The sequence below is a fragment of the Hemitrygon akajei genome, chromosome 13, assembly GCF_048418815.1.
Source record: "Hemitrygon akajei chromosome 13, sHemAka1.3, whole genome shotgun sequence".
Classification (NCBI taxonomy): Eukaryota; Metazoa; Chordata; class Chondrichthyes; order Myliobatiformes; family Dasyatidae; genus Hemitrygon; species Hemitrygon akajei.
In genome coordinates this window covers 1570830-1596102 of record NC_133136.1, presented here as the reverse complement: position 1 = coordinate 1596102, position 25273 = coordinate 1570830, and the positions used below count along the sequence as shown (strand labels likewise).

The 25273-nt window shown below is 41.3% G+C and overlaps 1 protein-coding gene across 3 annotated transcripts in view; it reads right to left on the bottom strand.

Annotated features, from left to right (window-relative positions):
• The window catches only part of gne (glucosamine (UDP-N-acetyl)-2-epimerase/N-acetylmannosamine kinase), a 164787-nt gene that overhangs the window by 65576 nt on the left and 73938 nt on the right, over nucleotides 1-25273 (bottom strand). For all 3 annotated transcript variants that reach the window (XM_073064022.1, XM_073064023.1, XM_073064024.1), the window contains exons 4-5: nucleotides 15006-15158; nucleotides 1809-2021 (exon numbers count right to left, since the gene is read on the bottom strand). In XM_073064022.1, coding sequence (XP_072920123.1) covers nucleotides 1809-2021; nucleotides 15006-15158 — 366 coding nt within the window. The remainder of the gene's footprint in view (nucleotides 1-1808; nucleotides 2022-15005; nucleotides 15159-25273) is intronic.

Below are 25273 nucleotides of genomic sequence, written 5' to 3'. Positions count from 1 at the left end.
AAGGAAAATAAAGAATGTAAGCAGAATCTTAAGAAAGAAATTAGAAAAGCTAAAAGAAGATACGAGGTTGCTTTGGCAAGTAAGGTGAAAATAAATCCAAAGGGTTTCTACAGTTATATTAATAGCAAAAGGATAGTGAAGGATAAAATTGGTCCCTTAGAGAATCAGAGTGGACAGCTATGTGTGGAGCCAAAAGAGATGGGGGAGATTTTGAAAAATTTCTTTTCTTCAGTATTCACTAAGGAGAAGGATATTGAATTGTGTAAGGTAAGGGAAACAAGCTAAGCCCTATGTAGTGGAGAGACAGATGCCAAACATACTAGTTTTCCGGGTGAAACCAGAGAATGGGAATGGGCCTCTCAAGATTATCCATCGGAATCACCTTCTGCCTCTAAGACAAGAGGTACAGATTGACCCAGAGCCCAGATACAGGCAGGGATGATGGAAAGCAGAGATGGCTATAGTTCTGGGTATAGTTCACAAGGCACAGGATAGATATGACCCACAGAGGAAGAAGTTCTCATTTGGCAGGGGTAGGTAATTTATGGCTGACAAGGGAATTTAAGGACTGCATAAAAGCCAAGGAAAGGGCATATAAGATAGCAAAAGTGAGTGAGAAGTTGGATGATTCAGAAGGCTATAAAATCCAAAAAAAAAAGCGACTAGAAGGGAAAAGATGAAATATGAGGGCAGACTAGCCAATCATTATAAAGCAGGGTACCAAAAGTTCTCTCAGTTATATAAAGAGTAAAAGAGAGGTGATAGTTGATATTGGATCACTGGAAAATGATGCTGGTGAGGTAGTAATGGGGACAAAGAAATGGCAGATCGTCCTTATTCTTTGGAGCGTAGAAGGTTAAGGGGGGACTTGATAGAGGTATTTAAAATTATGAGGGGGGATAGATAGAGTTGACGTGGATAGGCTTTTTCCATTGAGAGTAGGGGAGATTCAAACAAGAGGACATGAGTTGAGAGTTAGGGGACAAAAGTTTATGCATAACACGAGGGGGAATTTCTTCACACAGAGAGTGATATCTGTGTGGAACGAGCTTCCAGTAGAAGTGGTAGAGGCAGGTTCAGTATTGTCATTTAAAGTAAAATTGGATAGGTATATGGACAGGAAAAGAATGAAGGGTTATGGGCTGAGTGCAGGCCAGTGGGACTAGGTGAGAGTAAGCATTCAGCACGGACTAGAAGGGCTGAGATGGCCTGTTTCTGTGCTGTAATTGTTATATGGTTATATATGGTTACCCAGGACATCTTCAAGGAGTGGTGTCTCAGAAAGTCAGCTTCCATTATTATGGACCTCCAGCACCCAGGGCATGCCCTTTTCTCACTGTTACCATCAGGTAGGAGCTACAGAAGCCTGAAGGCACACACTCAGCAATTCAGGAACAGTTTCTTCCCCTCTGCTATCTGTTTCCTAAATGGACATTGAATCCTTGAACACTACCTCACTTTTTAAATATATATTATTTCTGTTTTTGGACTACTTTTAATCTATTCAATATACGTATACGTTAGTTGATTTACTTATTTAATTTTTTTTTTCTTCTTCTTCTTCTATATTATGTATTGCATTGAACTGCTATTGCTAAGTTAACAAATTTCATGACACATGCCGGTGATAATAAACCTGATTCTGATGCTATATGTACAGTCAGATGACAATAACCTTGAACTTGGGATGAGGTGCTACTCACTCACAATTGGTTTCCTCTCCATTTCCCAGGTTTACAGCCCTTCAATTAGCAGAAATATTCAGCAATTCGGCAAGTGTGTGCAGTGAGATCTGTGCCAGAGTTTACCTGTTTCCCGTCCAGTCTGACGCGTTCCCAGGTTGATGACAGGTGTGCCGAATGCACCTGCCTCACGCACCCCACAGCTACTGTTACCAATCATCAGGCCAGCGTGTGCAACTAACTGGATAAACTGTTCAAAGGGGATATGCTTCACAGCCCGGAAGCTTGGATTCTTTTCAATCCCCTTCTTTCTCATCACTCGCACCATTTCTTTGCTTCCTACAAGTATAAATCAAAATCGAGAGAATCAGTTCATAGTCAGAACGGTGGACCATTGAAAAAAAAATCAAGACAATCTTGTCACAGGTTTACTAAGAGCAAGGCTAACATTTATAAGATGACATGGAAAATATGCACAAGTACATGTAAAGTTATAAAAATCGACGTTCATTCGTTAGGTCCTGTGCCTTATGATGTAGGCAATCATGGTTTTCCATGACGTGGATTGTTCTTGGCAAGTTTTTCTTCAGAAGTGGTTTGCCATTGCCTTTTTCTGGGCAGTGTCTTTACAAGAAATTAATGTGGACCAAGTGTAAGATGTTGCACATTGGGAGGACCAACCAGGATAAGACTTACAAGGGAAGTGGTAGAGCACTCAGGAGTGTAGCAGAACAGAGGGATCTGGGAATACAATGCATAAATCCTTGAGAGTGGTGACACAGATAGATAGGGTCATAAAGGAAGCTTTTGCACATTGGCTTTCATAAATCAAAGTATTGAGTACGAGAGTTAGGATGTTATGTTGAAGTTAGTGAGGCCTAATTTGGAGTATTATGTGTAGTTCAGGTCATCTACCTACAGGAAATATAGAAATAAGATTGAAAGAGTACAGGGAAAATATACAAGGATGTTGTCAGGACTTGTGGACCGGAATTATAAGGAAAGGTTGAATACGTTAGGACTTTATTCCCTAGAGCGTAGAAGAATGATGAGAGATGTGATAGAGGTATACAAAATTATGAGGGGTATAGATAGAGTAAATGAAAGAAGGCTTTTTCCAGTAAAGTTGGGTGAGACTACAAATAGAGGTCATGGGTTAAGGGTGAACGGTGAAATGTTTAAGGGAAACCTGAGGGAGAACATCTTCACTCAGAGGATGGTGAGAGTGTGGAACAAGTTGCCAGTGGAAGTGGTGGATGTGGGTTTGATTTCAACACAAGAGAAATTTGGATGGGTATGTGGATGGGGTATGTATGGAGTGCTATGGGACTATCCAGATTAATAGTTCAGTATGAACTACATGGGCTGAAGGTTCTCTCTCTGTACTGTTGTGCTTTATGACTCTATACGAAAGTTATCATAAATTGGACGTAACATATTCAGACACCATCTATAAATAAAACAAGTGTTCAGACCAGCTATCAAAGTTCAAAGTACATTTACTAAAATATGTATACATTATACAACCTTTCGAGTCATCTCCTAACAGGCAACCACAAAGCAATGAAACCCAAAATAAACCCATATATATGAAAAAAACTGTCTAACACCCAATGTGCAGAGAATAAAAAAGCACACCATGCCCATAAAAAACAATAAAATAACCCATAAAAAAGACCATCAAACACCCAATGTGAAATGAAAAAGAAGTCATGCAGACAGTAACCGTAAGCAAATAGCTATGTAATAGGTCATCGCACATTCCCAAGAGAAAGAACGCACTGGGAATACAGGGTGCCCTGTTTCAGGATTCCAGTCAGAACACCTGGTCAAGTATCGTTCAGAGCTCTGGCATTATCGCACAGCCCCAATCACTGCTCCCAGACACAGAGTGCTCCAAGCAATATGCTTAGCCATCAGAATGAGGGCAATGAGTCAGGACAGTTTACCCAGGGATTCTTATCCAGAGATGTATACTGCAAAACAAAGATCAAGAATTTCCCCAGCCAACACAAACTACACTACCATATCAAGTACAGTTCAGGAACAGTTATTACCCCTCAACCAGAGAGGTAACTTAACTCAACTTCACTCACCTCAATGCTGAAATGTTCCCACAACCTATGGACTCACTCTCACGGACTCTTCATCTCATGTCCTCAATATTTATTGTTTATTTATTTATTTGTTTGTTTGTTTGTATTTGCATCATTTCTTGTCTTTTGCAAATTGGTTGTTTGTCCATCCTGATGGGTGTAGTCTTTCATTGATTCTATTACATTTCTTGGATTTACTGAGTACGCCCACAAGAAAATAAACCTCAGGGTACCATATGGTGACATATATGTACTCTGACAATAAACTTACTTTGAACTTTGAAATACACATGTTGCAGGAAGATTTTATGAAAAGCAAACTTAAAGCAACTGCAGAGATATATAGTAACACATACAAAATTCTGAAGTAACTCAGCAGCCCAGGCAGGAAAAAGTATAGTTGATGTTTCGGGCTGAAAAACTTTGGCCAAGACTGGAGGGAAAAAAAGCTGAGGAATAGATTTAAAAGGTAGGGGAAGGGGAGAGAGAAACACAAGGTGATAGGTGGAACTTGGAGGGGAGGGATGAAGTAAAGAGCTGGGAAGTTGATTGGTGAAAGAGACAGAAGGCTATGGAAGAAAGAAAAGGGGGGGGGGGGGGGGATGAGCACCAGAGGGAGGCGATGGGTCGGCAAGGAGATAAGGTGAGGAAAAGGGGATGGGAAATGTAAGGGGGGGGGGGGGTGTTGAGGGGCATTACCAGAAATTTGAGAAATAGAAGATCATGTCATCAGGTTGGAGGCTACCCAAACGGAATATAAGGTGTTGTTCCTCCAACCTAAGTGTGGCTTTAAATGGAGGGAGCCATTGATGGACATATCAGAATGGGAATGGGAAGTGGAATTAAAATGGGTGGCCACTGGGAAATCTCACTTGTTTTGGTAGACTGCGTTCACCTATCACATAAAAACATAAGAGATAAGAGCAGGAGTAGGTCATCTGGCCCATCGAACCAGCTCTGCCATTCATTAAGATCATGGATGATCTGGCCATGGACTCATCTCCACCCACCTGTCTCTTCCCCATAACCCCTATTACTATTAATTCCCCTACTATGCAAAAATTTATCCAACCTTATCTCAAATATATTTACTGAGGTAGCCTCCACTGTTTCCTTGGGCAGAGAATTCCACAGATTCACCACTCTCTGGGAAAAGCACTTTCTCCTCATATTTGTCCTAAATCTCTGCCACCAAATCTTCAGGCTATGTCCTCTACTACTAGTCTCAGCTACCAGTGGAAACAACTTTCCTGCCTCTATCTTATCTACCCCTTTTATAATTTTATACGTTTCTATAAGATCTCCTCTCATTCTTCTGAATTCCAGCAAGTACAGTCCCAGGCGACTCAATCTTTCCCCATCTCAGGAATCAACCTGGTGAACCTCCTCTGCACCACCTCCAAAGCCAGTATATCCTTCCTCAAGTAAGGAGACCAGAACTGCATGCAGTACTCCAGGTGTGGCCTCACCAGTACCCTGTACAATTGCAGCATAACCTCCCTGTTCTTAAATTCAATCTTTCTAGCAATGAAGGCCAACATTCCATTTGCCTTCTTGATAGCCTGCTGCACCTGCAAACCAACTTTCTGTGATTCATGCAAAAGCATTCACTCCCAAGTCCCTCAGCACAACAGGATGTTACAATCTTTTACTATTTAAATAATAATCTGCTCTTTCATTTTTCCTTCCAAAATGGATGACCACACATTAACCAACATTGTACTCCATCTGCCAGATCCTTGCCTGCTCACTTAACCTATCTATATCTCTCTGCAGACTTTCCATATCTTCTGCACAATTTGCCTTCCCACTCAATTTAGTATCATCAGCAAACTTAGATACACTAACTCAGTCTCCTATTCCAGATCATTAATGTATATCACGAACAGTTGTGGGCCCAGCACTGACCCCTGCAAAACACCGCTCACTACTGATTGCCAACCAGAGTAACATCCATGTATCCCAACTTTCTACTTTCTATTAGTTAACCAATCTTCTATCCATCCTAATACATCACCTCCAACTCAATGCATCCTTATTTTATAGATAAGGCTTTTATGTGGCACCTCATCAAACGCCTTCAGGAAATCCAAGTAAATAATGTCCATCTGTTCCACTCTATCCACTGCGCTTGTTATATCCTCAAAGAACTCCATTAAGTTTGTCTAACAGGACCTGCCTTTGCTGAATCCATGTTGCATCTGCCTGATGGATCCATTTCTTTCCAGATGTCTCGCTATTTCTTCCTTAATGATAGCTTCAATCATTTTCCCAACTACAGATGTTAAACTAACTAGCCAAGAGTTAGCTGCCCTTTGCCTACATTCTTTTTTGAACAGTGGCATGACATTCTACGTTTAGATCTACTCCTCAGCTTCTTTTCTCTAGTCCTGCTGAAGGGTTTCGGTCTGAAACATCGACTGTACCTTTTTCCATAGATGCTGCCTGGCCTGCTGAGTTCCTGCAGCATTTTGTGTGTGTTGCTCTAGATTTCCAGCCTCTGCAAATTTTGTCTTATTTACAGAGATGTATATTCATATCTCTAGAATGACAGAACTTCTACAAAGTGACTTAACACAGTTATGCAATACCTGCCTTTTCCCAATGAGCAATTCATTTACTACTATCTGGATGGTTGTGTGCTTTTTTCATCAAGTATCCATCCAAATCCCTTTGTGGAAGGCATTGTGTCAGTTTCCCTCAGCTCACTGGTGCTCTCCATGCACAAACCCAGCACAGCCCGTCTTTCTTTATTCTGTTGACACTCTACATGATTTTGAACATCCCCTCAACCTCCCACTGAAAACCACTCTGGGTTTCCTTATTACAGCACTTAGATATGCTGGCATTTCCCACATATTTCTACATGCCTGCCGATTTGATTGGCTTGATACACCAGGATAAAGGATGGTATCTGAGTATGGATTCTGACACAGACCAGGCTGGACAAAGATGGGAGGTTTTCTTTTCTGAAAGATGTTCACCATCAAGAGCAGTTGAATGAAGATATCGATCAGGAGACTGTAATCGAAGGCAGATAGTCTAGAGAAGATATTGATCGGGAGTGGTGGCAGTCTGAGGAAGGTATTGAACAGCAGATGGCAGTCTAACGAAGATATTAATCAAGAGGCAGCAGTCTAAGGTATTGACCGGGAGTCGGCAGTCTAAGGAAGTACTGATTGGGATACGGCAGTCCAAGGAAGTACTGATCGGGATACGGCAGTCTAAGGAAGTACTGATCGGGAATCGGCAGTCTAAGGAAGTACTGATCGGGAATCGGCAGTCTAAGGAAGTACTGATCGGGAATCGGCAGTCTAAGGAATTACTGATCGGGAGATGGCAGTCTAAGGAATTACTGATCGGGAAACGGCAGTCTAAGGAATTACTGATCAGGAGATGGCAGTCTAAGGAAGTACTGATCGGGAGACGGCAGTCTAAGGAATTAATGATCAGGAGACGGCAGTCTAAGGAATTACTGATCAGGAGACGGCAGTCTAAGGAATTACTGATCAGGAGACGGCAGTCTAAGGAAGTACTGATCGGGAGACGGCAGTCTAAGGAAGTACTGATCGGGAGATGCCAGTCTAAGGAAGGCACTGATCAGGAGATTGGAGATACCTTCCAAAACTCAAGGAAGGTATTGATCAGGAGACCGTGCCTAATGAAGGGACTGAACAGCAGACGCTAGTCTAACAAAGGTATTGATCGGGGACAGAAGTCTAAGGTATCGGTTAGGAGACAGCAGTCTAGGAAGACATTATTCAGGACAGTAACACACAAAATGCTGGTAGAACACAGCAGGCTAGGCAGCATCTATAGGGAGAAGCGATGTCGATGTTTCGGGCCGAGACCCTTCGTCAGGAAGCATCTGAAGATTTCCTCGTGTTTGCTCTTTAAATTCAGGACAGTAAGAGTTTTTCAACTATGTAAAAAATAAAAGAGAAATATAGGACAGTGACTAGTGGTGTTCTGCAGGGGTCAGTGTGGAACCACTTCATTTTATGCTGTATATAAATGATTTTGTTGATGGAATAGATCCAGTCAAGTCAACTTTTATTGTCATTTCGACCATAACTACTGGTACAGTGCATAGTAAAAATGAGACAATGTTTTTCAGGACCATGGTGTTACATGACACAGTACAAAAAACTAGACTGAACTACGTAATAAAAAAAAAGAGAAAGCTACACTAGACTACAGACCTACACAGGACTGCATAAAGTGCACAAAACATTGCAGGCATTACAATAAATAATAAACAGGACAGTAGGGCAAGGTGTCAGTCCAGGCTTCAGGTATTGAGGAGTCTGATAGCTTGGGGGAAGAAACTGTTACATAGTCTGGTCATGAGAGCCCGAATGCTTTGGAGCCTTTTCCCAGATGGCAGGAGGGAGAAGAGATTGTATGAGGGGTGCATGGGGTCTTTCATAATGCTGTTTCCTTTGTAGATGCAGCGTGTAGTGTAAATATCCATGATGGCAGGAAGAGAGACCCCAATGATCTTCTCAGCTGACCTCACTATCCGCTGCAGGGTCTTGCAATCTGAGATGGTGCAATTTCCAAACCAGGCAGTGATGCAGCTGCTCAGGATGCTCTCAATACAACCCCTGTAGAATGAGGATGGGGGGTGGGAGATGGACTTTCCTCAGCCTTCGCAGAAAGTAGAGATGCTGCTGGGCTTTCTTTGCTATGGAGCTGGTGTTGAGGGACCAGGTGAGATTCTCCGTCAGGTGAACACCAAGAAATTTGGTGCTCTTTACGATCTCTACCAAGGAGCCGTCAATGTTCAGTGGGGAGTGGTCGCTCCGTGCCCTCCTGAAGTCAACAACCATCTCTTTTGTTTTGTTCACATTAAAAGACAGGTTGTTGGTTCAGCAGATGTTTTTGTTGCCAAGTTTGCAGATGATGCAAAGATTGGTGGAGGGGCAGGTAGTGTGCAAAATGACTTAGACAGATTAGGAGAATGGGCAAGAAAGTGGCAAATGAAATACAACGTGGGAAAATGCTTGGTCATGCACTTTGGTAGTAGAAATAAATGTGCAGACTATTTTCTAAATGGGGAGAAAATCCAACAACCTGAGATGCAGAGGAACTTGGGAGTCCTTGTGCAGAACACCCTGGAGGTTAACTTGCAGGTTGAGTTGGTGGTGAAGAAGGAAAATGCAATGTTAGCATTCATTTCAAGATTTCTAGAATACAAGAGCAAGGATGTGATGCTGAGGCTTTATAAGGCACTGGTGAGGCCTCACCTTGAGTACTGTGAACAGTTTTGGGCACCTCATCTTAGAAAAGATGTGCTGGCATTGGAGGGGGTCCAGAGGAGGTTCACAAGGATGATTCCAGGAATGAAAGGGTTATCATACGAGGAATGTTTGATGGCTCTGGGTCTGTACCTGATGGAATTTAGAAGGATGAGGGGAGATCTCACTGAAACCTTTCAAACGTTGAAAGGCCTAGACAGAGCAGATGTGGAAAGGATGATTTCCATGGTGGGAGAGTCTAGGACAAGAGGGCAGAGCCTCAGAATAGAGGTGTTCCCTTTCAAAACAGAGAAGCCGAGAAATTGCTTTAGGCAAAGGGTGGTGAATTTGAATTGGTTGCCTCATGCAGCTGTGGATGCCAGGTTAAAGCAACACGCTGGAGGAACTCAGCAGGTCAGGCAGCATCCGTGGAAATGAACAGTCAACATTTCGGGCTGAGACCCTTCATCAGGACTGAGGAGGGAGGGGGCAGGGGCGCTGTAAAGAAGGTGGGGGGAGGGTGGGAGGGAGAAGGCTGGTAGGTGCCAGGTGAAAAACCAGTAAGGGGAAAGATCACGTGGTTGGGGGAGGGGAAGCAGGGAGGGAAGAGGCAGGAAAGGTGAAGAAGGAATGTAAGGGAAAGCACTATGGGTAGTAGGAGGCGGAACCATGAGGGAGGTGATAGGCAACTGGAGGAGGAGGAGGAGGCAGAGTGAAACTGGGATGGGGGAATGAGAGGGTTAATATTTGAGGAACATTTGACCGCTCTTGGACTGTACTCCTTGGAGTTTAGAAGAATGAGGGGGGACCTCATAGAAACATTTCAAATGTTGAAAGGCATGGACAGAGTGGATGTGACAAAGTTGTTTCCCATGGTGGGGGAGTCTAGTACAAGAGGACATGACTTGAGGATTGCAGGGCGCACATTCAGAACAGAGATGCGAAAAAAATTTTTAGCCAGAGGGTGGGGAATCTATGGAATTTGTTGCCATGGGCAGCAGTGGAGGCCAAGTCATTGGTTGTATTTAAGGCAGAAATTGATAGGTATCTGAGTAGTCAGGGCATCAAAGGTTATGGTGAGAAGGCAGGGGAATGGGACTAAAAGGGAGATTGGATCAGCTCATGATGAAATGGCGGAGCAGACTCGATGGGCCGAATGGCCAACTTCTGCTCCTTTGTCTTATGGTCTTATGGAAGGGAGAGGAACGGAATTACCAGAAGTTGAAGAATTCAATGTTCATGCCCAGGGGCTGGAGACTACCTCAAAAGTTACAGGGAGAAGGCCGGGAACTGGGGTTAAGGAGGAGATAGAAAAAAGGATCAGCCATGATTGAATGGCAGAGCAGACTGATGGCCAGATGGCCTAATTCTGTTCCTATGTCTTGTGGTCTTATGGAGATGGCAGTCAGAGGAAGGCAATGATCAGGAAATGGCAATCTGAGGAAGGTGTTCATCAGCAGCCTCCCAAGGACGACCATGATCGGCAGGTGGCAACCTGAAGAAGGTTGTGATCTGCAGACAGCAGTCTAAGGAAGATATTGACCAGGAGATTGCAGTGTAAGCAAAGTACTGATCAGGAAACAGTAGTCTAAGGAAGGTATTGATCAGGGAACAGTAGTCTAAGAAAAGAATTGATCAGGGGATGGCAACGTAAAGTATCGGTCATAGACGGCAGTCAAAGGTACTGATGAGATGGCAACTGGAATACAAGAGAAAGCCAGCAACATACAGTAAACAAACTATAAAATATTCTGAAGTGAAAACCAAAAGATATTTTTAAATTAATGTGGGTCCCTTACACACTGAGACAGGAGAAATTATATCAGACACAACAAATAAACACATCTTCTGTATATGTTCATATGACATGGTAAACACTATCACCAGGTGTGGGCAAAAATATCAACACGATTAAAGATGTACAGTTGCAAGAAAAAGTATATGAACCCTTTGCAATTACCTGGTTTCCTGCATTAATTACTCATAATCTGATCTTCATCGAAGTCACAATAATAGATAAATACAATCTGCTGCAGCTATTGACACACAAACATACAGAAGTAAGACCTCCCAGGTAGTATTTTCAGGATTGCTGCCTGTGCCACGCGCCAGTGAGGTAAAAACAGGATGATTTGGCAGATAAGTACATGGCTGAGAAGCAGATGCAGGGGACAGGGCTTCAGGTTCTTGGATTATTGGGATCTCTTCTAGGAGAGGTATGACTTGTTCAAAAGTTATAGGCTGCACCAGAATGTGAGGGGGACCAATATTCTCGTGGGCAGGTTTGTTCGAGCTGTTCGGGAAGTTTTAAACTAACTTGGGGGGGGGGGGGGGGAGTTGGGCACCGGAGTGAAGAGGCTCAGGAAAGGACGGATGGTAAAAAAGTAAAGATTGATGACTTTTGAAGAGTTAATTAGCAAATATTCTCTCTCTCATACACATTTTCTACAATATCTTCAGGTTAGACATTTTTTACAACAATACTTATCTAAGTTTCCATATATGCAAGAATCTGATTTGTTGGATACTATTTTGAATATGATTCCTTTAGTAAGAGGTTCCATTGGTAGAATTTATAATTTATTTTTACTACAAAAAGATAACCTCTCACTAAAGATTAAACAAGATTGGGAGAGAGAATTTAATATGACCATTGTTAATAAAGATTGGTTGCGAGTTCTGAAAATGGTCAATTCTTCCTCGAAATGTGCCAATCACTGTTTAATTCAATTTAAAATTGTTCACTATTGTTATTTAACAAAGGAGAGACTATCCAAAATATTTCCTAACATAGGCAATTATTGCGATAGGTGTAAAACTGAAGTACCCACTTTGTCACATATGTTCTGGTCATGTTCTTCATTAAAATCTTTTTGGAAATCTTTATTTTCTACAATTTCTAAAGCTCTGAAAATTAATTTACAACCTACCGGTAATAGACTGACTGTTCTAATTGGAATAGTCTGCATCATATTCAGGGTATTTCATCTTCAGACCAACATGTAATTGCATTGTTACATTGTTGGCAAGAAGGGCTATTCTATTGAAATGGAAAGATACCTCTGTCCCTACATTAATTCAATGGTTTTCTCAAGTAATGCTATGTCTTAGTTTGGAAAAAATTAGTAGAACTTTTAATCCTCAATTTGATTTTGAGAGAAGATGGGGCTCTTTTGCCAAATATTATCATTTAATTTGAATTATTTTATATGGCTTCCTTCCAATTTTATTTTATGTAAATGTGAATTGGCATTCTTCTTTATATATATAGATGATGGTAAGACGTCTTGCTCCGGGAGTTGATTCCTAATGGGCTTTTTTCTTTTTTTTTCTTTCCTTCTCTAGTAGTTAGTGGGATTTCTTTTTTTTTTAGTTAGTTAGGGTTCGCTTTTTTCCTTCTTTTCTTTAAAAAAAAATTTTCATTATACATTATTCTTTTTGATAAGTTTTTTCAGCTTTATTAATTGTATATAACCATATAACCATATAACAATCACAGCACGGAAACAGGCCATTCCGGCCCTCCTAGTCCGTGCCGAACTCTTAATCTCACCTAGTCCCACCTACCCGCACTCAGCCCATAACCCTCCACTCCTTTCCTATCCATATACCTATCCAATTTTACCTTAAATGACACAACTGAACTGGCCTCTACTACTTCTACAGGAAGCTCATATATATCAACTTGTTGAAGTTTTGTATCATTTATAGCTGTAGAAGATAATGTATCAATAAAAAGATTTTAAAAATGAAAAAAGTAAAGATAGCGTGAGATTGTCACGAAAGGCGGGCAGGTGATGGGACTTAGTTGCAGTCAACAGGCTGAGTATTAAATCATTAGGGATGCAGAATCAGAAAGGAGAGCAAATATGGTACTCAAGGCCATAGTAAATTGGCAGGGATATCAGTGGAGCAGCAATGGCATGCGTTCTGGGAAAAATGAAGGAGGTGCAGAACATGTGTATTCCAAAAATGAAGAAATACTCAAACAATAAAATAGTACAACTGCGGCTGACAAAGGAAGTCACAGCTATTGTAAAAACAAAGGGCATACAACAAAGCAAAAATTAGTAGGAAGATAGGATTGTGAAGCTTTTAAAAACCTACAAAGAACAACTAAAAAACATCAGTAGAAGAGAAAAGATGAAATATGAAAGCAAGCAAGCAAATAATATCAAAGTGGATAGTAAAAGCTTTCTCAAGTACAAGGGGTGATTGATAAGTTTGTGGCCTAAGGTAGAAGGAGTCAATTGTAGAAAACCTAGCACATTTATTTTTCAACATAGTCCCCTCCTACATTTACACACTTAACGGTCGTGGAACATATGGACCTCCAGAAAGTGTCCACAGCAGGAGTGATTGCTAAGTTTGTGGCCTAAGGTGGATGGAGATGAGTTATACAACTCTCGTTACATGCATATGCAGTTCAACTCTTTGAGTGATTATGCAGAAAGTTTGAAGTTAATAACTCATTAGGGTGATTGACAAGTTCATGGCCTAAGGTAGAAGGAGATGAGTTCTTAACTACAAACTTTCTGCATAATCACTCAAAGAGTTGACCTGCATGTGCATGTAATGACAGCTGTATAACTCATCTCCTTCTACCTTAGGGCACCAACTTAGCAGACATCTGTGGACACTTTCTGGAGGTCCAAGATCTGTATGCTCCACGACCGCAGGACTAAGTGTGTAAATGTAGGAGGGGACTACGTTGAAAAATAAATATGCTAGGTTTTCTAAAACTGACTCCTTCTATCTTAGGCCCCGAACTTATCAATCACCCCTCGTATGTTAAAAAAGAGAAATGCAAGTGAATATAGGACCGCTAGAAAATGAGGCAGGAGAAATAATAACGGGAGACAAGGAGATGACTGATGAACTAAATGAGTATTTTCCATCAGTCTTCACTGTGGAAGACACTAGCAGTATGCCTGATGTTGTAGTGTGTGAAGGAAGAGAAGTGGGTGCAGTTACTGTTACAAGAGAGGTGCTGAAAAAGCCAGAAGACCTAAAGGTGCATAAGTCACTCGGACCAGAGGAACAGCACCCTTGGGTTCTGAAAGAGGTAGCGTTAGAGATTGTGGTGGTATAAAATACGATCTTTCAAAAATCATTTCACTCTGGTATGGTGCCAGAGGACTGGAAAATAGCAAATGTCACTCCACTCTTTAAGAAAAGAGGAAGACAGCAGAAAGTAAATTATAGACCAGTTAGCCTGACCTCTGTGGTTGGGAAGATGTTGGAGTCAATTGTTAAGGATGAGGCTAATAGAGTACTTGGTGACACAAGACAAGATAGTACAAAGTCAGCATGGTTTCCTTCAGGGAATATCCTGCCTGACAAACCTGTTGGAATTCTTTGAGGAAATTACAAGTAGGATAGATGAAGGGGATGCAGTGGATGTTGTATATTTGGATTTTCAGAAGGCCTTTGACAAGGTGCCACACATGAGGCTGCTTACCAAGTTAAAAGCCCATGGTATTACAGGAAAGTTACTAATGTGGTTAAAGCATTGGATGATTGGTAGGAGGCAGCGAGCGGGGCTTCCAGAGACTAGTGGTGTTCTGCAAGGGTCAGTTTTGGGATCACTTCTTTTTATACTGTATATAAACGATTTAGATGATGGATTAGGTGGTTTAGTTGCCAAGTTTACAGATGATAGGAAGATTATCCTACTTATAATCTTCTCAAAGAATTCCAACAGGTTTGTCAGAGAGGCGGAGAGAGTGGGACAAGGAGGGAGTGGGACGAGTGGAGTGGGAGGCAGAGGGAGGTGGGATGAGGCCGAGGTGGGGGAGAGGGAGGGGGAGTGGGGGGCAGGGGACAAGGCTGAGGAGGGGGAGTAGGGGGAGTGGGAGTGGGAGGATGCTGAGTGTGAGGAAGGGGAGGGGGGAGAGGAATGGAAATGGGAGCAACAGGCCCTTTAATGGAAGGAGAAGATACAGGGGCCAAGAATTAAACACGAAGCTGTGGAATTTTCTGCTCACCTGCATCGATGTTGGGAAACAGGATCAACGTGCGTTTACCGAATGTTAATAGCGCATCGAGCGTGAGCTCGAACATCTTAACGGAATGTTTAATGTTGGTGGTGACTGGATGCTGTAGAGCCACAATGTACTCTCGAGGTTTCACATCTTCACCTACAAAAGCAGAGCAAGTTTATCGTGAACTATTACAAAATCCACAGCAAGCACACAATAGATGCAGTTCCAGAAATTATTTTTAAACATATGCACAATAAGGACATATATTAATGGGATACTGTAGTATATACCTGTTTATCAGTTCATGTCAGTCTCAAGTATTTCCTAAAATTATAAACTACTTGTCAATTCAAATGGTAATTTATAAAGATACAAAAAGCACTGGTACAGAACTTAAAATCTACTAATTTGAAAATAGCACTGCTGTACGCTTTATTATCAACTTAGCTTACTTTCCAGTTAAGCACTGGAACAGGGCTGTAGGTATCTATTACATGAGCTCAATGAACACACGGATTAGAATCAGAGTTAGGGAGCACAGAAACAGAACCTTCAGTCTAATTGTTACTCTACCTGGTCCCACCGACCTGCACCTGGACCACATCCCTCCAGTCCCCTCCCACCCATGTACCTATCCAAATTACTCTGAAATGCTCAAATCAAACCAGCATTTACCATTTCCACTGGCAACACATTCCACACGCCCACCACCTTAAACATTTCACCTTTCCCCCTTAATCCTCGTCCTTTAGTTTTAGTTTCAGTGGGAAAAGCCTGACTTCATTCACCCTACCTATACCCCTCGGAATTTCGCATACCCAGGACTTTGTCTGATGGCAGCTGAATATGACCCACCCATTCACCGGAGCACTGACAGACAGCTTTTTTTTTCCACGAAGTGCAATCGTGAACAATAGAGAGATCAATGCTGATTAAGTCAACTAGTTCCCAAAGAGAACTCTGATAGGCCAATCAGATGGTTCACTGCTGCTCAGCGATAGAACATTAAAAAATCATATGTACAATTAAGAAACATTAAAAAATAGTAGAATTAATGCTGTCACTGTCACTTGTGCATCATCGTCCCACCCTCTACACGTAATACCAATACCCTGGCCTCATCATCGTCCCCACCCACTACACATAATACCAATACCCCGGCCTCATCATTGTCCCCACCCTCTACATGTAATACCAACACCCGGGCCTCGTCATTGTTTCTAACAGTACAGGTCATACCAATACCCTGACCTCATCGTCGTCCCCGCCCTCTACACATAATACCAATACCTGGGCTTCATCATCATCCCCAACACGTCACTTAATACCAATATCCTGGCCTCATGTAAGAACATAAGACCATAAGATATAGGAGCAGTATTAGGTCATATGGCCCATTGAGTCTGCTCTGCTATTTCATCACAGCTGATCCAATTTTTCTCTTAGCCCCAATCTCCTGCCTTCTCCCCGTATCTCTTCATGTCCTTACCAATCAAGAATCTATCAACCTCAGCCTTAAATATACATAAAGATTTGGACTCCACAGATGCCTGATTCACCACTCTGCTAAAAAGAAATTCCTCCTCATCGCCATTCAAAAAGGATGCCCCTCGGTTCTGAGGACGTGTCCTCTAGTCTCTGGATGTGTTCTCTGGTCCCACCATAGGAAGTAACCTCTCCACATCCACGCTATCAAGGCCATTCACCAATCGATAGGCTTCAATGAGGTCATTCCTTATTCTTCTGAATTCGAGTGAATACAGGCCCAGAGCCATCAAACACTCTTTATATGAGAAGCCATTCAATCCTGCAATCATTTTTGTGAACCTACTTTGAACCTCTCCAGTTTCAGCACAAGGGGCCCAAAACCACTCACAACACTCCAAGTGAGGCCTCACCAGTGCTTTATAAAGTCTCAACATTACATCCTTGCTTTTATATTCTAGTCCTCTTGAAATGTATGCTGACAATGCATTTGCCTTCCTCACCACTGACTCAAGCTGCAAATAAACCTTTTTTTAAATTCTTTTTTATTGAAGTTCATCATCAAACATTTCCATAAGATGTATTTCAGACATTGTACATATATAGCATATAATCATATATATCACAAATCTCCACAATTTATCTGAGGTATACACTTTTAGAAAAGAGTGGAAAGAAAAAAACAAGCAAAAGGAAAGAACTATGTACAAGTAGGGAGTGATCTTTATTTTTACAACAGATTCATTGATTTTGAGAGAATAAAATCAGGCCTATGAGGCATTATGTAGTTAAACCATTTTTCTCAGTATGAATCAAATTGTTCCAGCTTATGGTTAACAGATGCTGTTATCTTCTCCATTTTGTAAATGTCCGTTGTAATTTTCATCCATGTATTGAAAGTTGGGCTCTCCTGTGATAACCATATCCTAGTAAGAGTCTTTTTACCAGCCACCAACAGTATATTCATTAAATATTTATCTCTCTTCAACCATTCTTGAGGTATATATCCAAAATATATGGTCTTACTCTCTAAGGGTATTTCACATTTAAAGATGTCTTGTAGGGCATTGGGTATCCCCCTCCAATAGTTTTTGATAACAGGGCAGTCCCAAAAAATATGATAATGATTTGCATTTTGATTTCCACAATTTCTCCAGCAAACAGGGAGGTTACTATCATAATGGGATTTCTGAGAGGGTGTAATAAAATATCTAATCAAGTTTTTCCATCTGAACTCCCTCCATTTCTGTGAACTGGTACACTTCCATTGATACCTCCATATTGTTGTCCATTCTTCCTCAGATATAATTATCCCTCCTTCCTTCTCCCATTTTGTTTTAATGTATGAAGTCAAATGTGTTTTAAGATTTGACAACCCATTATACATACTTCAAATGATTCTACTACCGTTATCTGAATTATATGCTTTTCTAAATAGCTCTATCAAGCATTTACTTGCCTTGGTTACATTTTTAAGCGTCCTATTAACATATTGTCGCATCTGTAAATACCGATAAAAATCTTGCTTTTCTAATGTGTTTCTCTTTAAGCATTTCAAAACTGAACAGTGTTCCTTCTTTCATTATGTTGCAAAGAACTGTTATTCCTTTAGCTGTCTAGTCCTTAAATCTAGCATCCAATTTATTTGGTGTAAAATCAGAGTCATATGCACACCATTTAAGAATTGCAATATCTCCCTCTAGATTATATTCTTTTATAGTAGTTTTCCATATTTTAAGAGTCAATTTCACCCATGGGTTATCAATAGTATTTATGTACCTTTGCAGGTTGTTATCAACCAAAATTGCTTGTATGGGGATGGGAAGTACCCACTCCTCAATGTTTTTCCATTGAGTGTCATATGATGGGTTGCACCAACATATCACAGCTCTCAACTCTGCTGCAAAATAATAATCTCTAAGAGAAGGTAGGCCCCATCCCCCCTTTTCCTTTGCTAATTGCAAAGTTTTGAGACGAACTCTAGGCCTTTTACCCTGCCAAATATACCGTGATAACATCTTGTTCCATTCATTGAATTGATTTTGATTAATCTCTATTGGTAGGGTCTGAAGATATAACAGTCTGGGCAGTATATTCATTTTAATAGACTCAATCCTTGGACTGAGACTGAAAAAAGGAATCAGGTTCCATCTTGCCATATCTTCCTTATTTTTTTTATATAATTTAAGTCTTCCCCCACATATCAGGAGACCTTCTGTTTCCGTTACCATAATAGCAGTATTTTTCTGAAAGAAACCAATATCACTTCCCGGTGGTGCATATATATTCAATAGAGTAACTGAATTTCCATCTATATTCCCCCCTCACCAAATATATCTGCCCTCTTTATCTCCTATTTCGAATACTTTTTCAAAATTTAGCTTACTTGAGATAAGAATAGCAACTCCTCTCCTATGTCCTGATTTATATGAGGAGAAAAACAAATTAGTGAAGCCCATTCTCTTTAGTTTTCTATGCTCATTATCACTTAAATGAGTTTCCTGTAAATATACTACATGGGCTTGTTTTTTTTTTCATTTTGGATAAAATTCTATTACATTTGATTGGATTTAATAGCCCATTGACATTAAAAGAAATGAATTTTACCTTGTCCTTCGCCATCTGTATTTATCTGTCAATGTATCATTGAAATTAGAATAAAACTTAATTGATCTACTCCCTGAACAAATAAGAACCAAGAAACGCAAATAGTAACAAAAATGGCAACGAACATGTGGTTTCAAGGCTGAGGTCTCTAGTAGATGACCCTGCATTGAGCTAGAGGAAATGTCTAGCTGTGGGGGATAACCCCTCCTACTTGTGAGTTGAGGGCCCCCAATGCAGTATTCATAAAAGTCAGTGAACAAATCCATTACACAGAAAAGATTTCCCTGTGTACTCCTATATATTACATACATATATGCACACACATATATATATATATTCTCATTTTGGTGGGGAAAAAGGAGTAAGTGAGCAAATAAAGAATAACAGCTAAGTAATATAAAATCCACATTATAATAAGTATTTCTCGAGATAGGTATATCACCATCTACTTTTGCTTCCGTTTAACATTTTTAAAGTTAGCCAAACCTTCTGGCTCTTCTGAAGGGGGTGAAGACTGTCTTTGGGAAACTCCCGGTCTCTTCCTGATATACTTCTCTCGGCCTCCTCCGTCTCCTGCCTTCTCGATTCTCAAACTATTTCCCAAGCACAGCGGGATAATTCCTCTGCCAGGCTTTTTCTTGGTTTGGTCACGCTGACGGGCAACCCTCTGGCCTTCATGTCTGTAGTCGCCTCTTCCACTGTCTGGTACAACTGCGTCCCGTCGTCATAAAACACGAAGTTTAGCAGGGTACGGAGTTTGAAATCTAATCTTTTTTTGCTTTAGTACTCACTTTACTTCAGAGTATTCTTTATGTTTCTGCAGGACCGCTGGGGTGTGATCTTGGTCGAAATATATTACCGTAGATTTCGCACTACAGAGCGCACCTGATTAAAAGCCGCTGGCTCTAATTTTAGAAAGAAAATCAATTTTGTACTTGTACAGGCCGCACCGGATTTTCGGCCGCAGGTGTCCCACGTTGTAATATGAGATATTTACACAGAAAGATATTACACGTGAGGATTTTTTAACTTTTAATTAAATCCATATGGTAACATAAACAAATACATATTGCAAATGCTTTTTTTCGAACCATGCCTGTAACGCGGCTACTTTTAAATATACATACGTATCGGTAACACAAATTACGTTGCGTATACTTTTTTACTGAACAACATTCCAATATCTCCTAACGACTGGTAAAAAATATATATACTGCAGCCTACCAGGAAAAGTTATTGATCGCCTTTAACTTAAAAGTAGCGTTCGCTCAGATCTAACGCCGCTCGCCCCCCACCTTCCCGTTTATCGCAAACCGGTATTTTTCCCACAAGACGCAGCGAAACCGGGTGTGACGTCATAGCATCCCGGGATGTAGTACAGAAAACAAATATAGTTAAAACAGTTCTAACTTTAACTAGAAATTACTAACAAATGAATTACTAAGCGAAAATATTATAAACTAAATAACTGCCATAAAGGCAGCACAATGCTTTTCTTCGAGTGTTTTCCATGTTGATGAGGGTGAGTACAAATGACTGACTTACAATAATTTAATTGTGAAAGTGCGCTTGATTTATCGTACAATTTCATTGGACCTCTGTGAACTACTCATCAATTTTATTGGTCTACTGTTACGAGGCAAAATGTTTTTGGCGGCATGAAAAAAAATCATGCATTAGCCGCACCGTAGTAAAGGCCGCAGTGTTCAAAGCTGTTCAAAATGTGGGAAAAAAGTAGCGGCTTATAATCCGACATCTACGGTAGTTTATCGTCTAAAAACACTCTCTTCTTACCCCAGGCCCTTCGTAGAATCTCCGCCGTGGTACCGTAACGAAGGAATTTTATTATTGAGCGTGGCTTATCTGCTCTATCATGGGTAGGCTTCGGGACTAACACGCGATGCATTCTCTCGATTTCCAGCTCCATAGCTGAGGGAAGCTCCAGCGCGTCCCGCAGTAACTTTCCAACAAACTCCGTCACAGACGAGCCCGCCGCTCCTTCGGGAACGTTACAGATTCTGATATTTTTCCGCCGTGATCTTCCCTCCAGGTCAAGCAGTTTACCTTCTTGGTCATTTAATATTTTTATCATCTTACTCAGTATTCATTCAACATTTTGAACGCGATCTTCCACCTTCTCAATTCGAGTCTCTACCACCACTATTTTTTGATTGACGTTGGCGAGCTCTGACTTAATATCATGTAGCTGATATAGCTGATATTTTTCTGGAACTCACTTATCTCTTTCAGGATTTCGATCATATTCGCCGCTTCACCTGAACGAGGCCCAGCAGCCGCCTCGCTCGCACGCGGTCGGGTCGGAGAGCCGCTCACTGCACTCCTCTCGGCTGCAGGATCTGCAGTGTTGCTTTTTTTATTTCTATTCTTTTTCCCCATTCTTGCCCCTCGTTTCAGTTCAAATATTTTTTGAAAAATAATATATTTGATGGGTTAACGGGGCTCAATAGGCATTTTTCCAGAGGAGCTAGTGACTTAAGCTGCCATTCTCGACGATGACGTCACCGGAAACTGCAAGTAAACCTTAAGGAAATCTTGCACAAGGACTTCCAAGTCCCTTTGCTCCTCAGATTTTTTTGTATTTTCTCTCCGTTTAGACAATAATGAACCTTTTTATTTCTTCTACCAAAGTGAATGACCATACACTTACTGACACTGTATTCCAACTGCCATTTCTTTATCCATTCTCTTAATCTGTCCAAGTCCTCCTGTAGCCTCCCTACTTCCTCATAACTACCTAGCCCTCCACTCATCTTCATATTGTCTGCAAACTTTGCAACCAAGCCATCAACTTCATCATCCAAACCACTGACATTTAACACAAAAAGAATCGGTCCCAACACAGACCCCTGTGGAACACCATCACTTGCTGGCAGCCAGATAGAAAAGGCTCCCTTTGTTCCCACTCTTTGCCTTCTACCAATCAGGCACTGCTTTATCCATGCTAGAACCTTTCTTGTAATGCCACAGGGTCGTAGCTTGTTAAGCAGCATCATGTGTGGTACCTTGTCAAAGGCCTTCTGAAAATCTAAGTACACAACTTAAATCGATTCTCTTTTGTTGACCTTGCTTGTTATTTTTTCAAAGACTTTCAACAGATTTGTCAGGCAAGATTTTCCCTCGAGGAAACTAACTACAGCCTATTTTATCATGTACTCCAAGTACCCTGAGACCTCATCCTTAATAATCAACTCCAACCTTTCCAACCACTGTGGTCAGACAAACTGGTGTATAGTTTCCTTCCTTCTGCCTCTCTCCCCTCTTGAAGACTGGAATGACATTTGCAATCTTCCAGTCTTCTGGAACCAACACAGAATCTAGTGATTCTTGAAAAATCATTACTAATGCCTCCACAATCACGTCAGCAACCTCTTTCAGAAATCTGGGGTGTAAGCCTGATATCCAGGTGACTTATGTATCATCAGTTTCCCAAGAACTTCCTCTCTAGTTATGGTAACTTCACACACTTCATGCCCCCTAATACCTGGAATTTCCACCATATTGCTAGTGCTTCCCACAGTGAAGACTGATACAAAATACTTACTCAGTTCATTTGCCATTTTCTTGTCCCCCATTACTACCTTTCCAACACTATTTTCCAGCAGTCTGATATCCACTTTCACCTCTTTTGCACTTTATGTATCTGAAAAAACTTTTGGTATCCTCTTCAATATTATTGGCTAGCTTACTTTCATATTCCATCTTTACCTTTGTATTTACTTTTTAGTTGCCTTCTGTTGGTTTTGAAGTTTCCCGCTAATCTTTGCTCTATTATATGCCCTCTTTTTGGCTTTTATGTTGGCTTTGACTTCTCTTGTTAGCCACAGTTGTGTCATCTTATTTTGAGAATATTTCTTCCTCTTAGGGATGTATATATCCTGTGCATTCCTCAGTAAATATATTTAATACAATGTTGTGTAGATTTTTCCATAGTAGAGGAATTAGGGTTATAGGGAAAAGGCAGGTAGGTGAAAATGAGTCCTCGGCCAGATAAGCCATGATCGTATGGAATGACAGAGTAGGCTCGACAGGCCAGATGACCTGCACCGCTCCTGTTTCTTATGTTTTTCCGAATTGATTCCAGAAATTCCAGCCATTCCTGCTCTGCCATCATCCCTGCAGTGTCCTTTACCATTCAATTCTAGCCAGCTCCTCTCTCATGCCCCTGTAATCCCCTTTACTCCACTGTGATAGTGATACATAGAAACAGAGAAATCTACAGTATATTACAGGCCCTTCGGCCCACAATGTTGTGCCAACCAAGTAACCTACTCCAGAAGCTGCCGAGAATGTCCCTACCACATAGCCTTTTATTTTTCTATCCAAGAGTCTCTTAAAAGACCTTATTGTATCCACCTCTACCATCCTCACTGGCAATGCATTTCACACACCCACCATTCTGCGCGAAAATCCTACCTCTGACATTCCCCTTGTACCTACTTCCAAGCACTTTAACCTATGCCCCTTTGTGTTAGTCACTTCAGCCCTGGGAAAAAGCCTCTGACTATCCACATGATCATTGCTTCTCATCATTTTATACATCTCTATCAGGTCACTTCTCATCCTCCGTTGTTCCAAGGAGAAAAGGCCAAGTTCACTCAAGCTATTCTCATAAGGTATGCTCTCCAATCCAGGCAATATCCTTGTAAATCTCCTCTGCACTTTCTCTATATTATCCACATCCTTTCTGTAGTGAGGTGACCAAAACTGAGCACAGTACTCCAAGTGGGTCTGACCAAGGTCTGATATAGCTGTAACATTACCTCATGGCTCTTGAACTCAATCCCATGGTTGATGAAGGCCAACATACCATACACCTTCTTAACAACACTGTCAACCTGCGTAGCAGCTTTGAGTGCCTTATGGACATGGACCCAAAGATCTCGCTGATCCTCCACACTGCCAAGAGTCTTACCATTAATATTATGTTCTGCCATCATATTTGACCTACCAAAATGAACCACTTTACACTTATCTGGGTTGAACTCCATCTGTCACTTCTCAGTCCAGTTCTGCATCCTTTTGATGTCCCACTGTAACCTCTGACAGCCCTCCACACTACCCACAACACCCCAACTTTTGTATCATCAGCAAACTTACTAACCCACCCTTCTACTTCCTCATCCAGGTCATTTATAAAAATCACAAAGAAGAGGGATCCCAGAACAGATCCCCACGGAACACCACTGGTCACCGTCCTCCATGCAGAATACAAACCATCCACTGCACTTAAAACTTTAAACATCTTCTTATAATATTTTTACATTGTATTTATATACTTATGCACAATTTATTCCATATCAGTATTTTAATATCAAAGTATATTTTTACTTAATTCGTTATAATTGTTGAATTCATGCCCAGACCAACAGACCACAGCAAGTTCTTCATTCACATTCTTGTATTTGACAAATAAAGTAGATACTTGATCCTTGAATGTGTCCCCCTTCTCCTTCCCTCCAAACAAGGAACCATCCTGATCACAGGTAATGCCTTTGTCCAATCTATCCTCCCCCACACTCTCAGAAAATAAATTTGTATTGGCACACACAAAATGCTGGAGGAACTCAGCAAGTCACATTACTTTTTGGAGTACTGTGTCCAGTTCTGGTCGCCTCAGTATAGGAAGGATGTGGAAGCATTGGAAAGGGTACAGAGGAGATTTACCAGGACGCTGCCTGGTTTAGAGAGTATGGATTATGATCAGAGATTAAGGGAGCTAGGGCATTACTCTTTGGAGAGAAGGAGGATGAGAGGAGACATGATAGATGTGTACAAGATATTAAGAAGAATAGACAGAGTGGACAGCCAGCGCCTCTTCCCCAGGGCACCACTGCTCAGTATAAGAGGACATGGCTTTAAGGTAAGGGGAGGGAAGTTCAAGGGGGATATTATAGGAAGGTTTTTCACTCAGAGAGTGTTTGGTGCGTGGAATGCACTGCCTGAGTCAGTGGTGGAGGCAGATACACTAGTGAAGTTTAAGAGACTACTAGACAGGTATATGGAGGAATTTAAGGTGGGGGGTTATATGGGAGGCAGGGTTTGAGGGTCGGCACAACATTGTGGGCCGATGGGCCTGTAATGTGCTGTACTATTCTATGTTCTATGTTCTAAGTCAGGCATAATGTATGCAAATGAATAAACAGTCAACATTTCGGGCC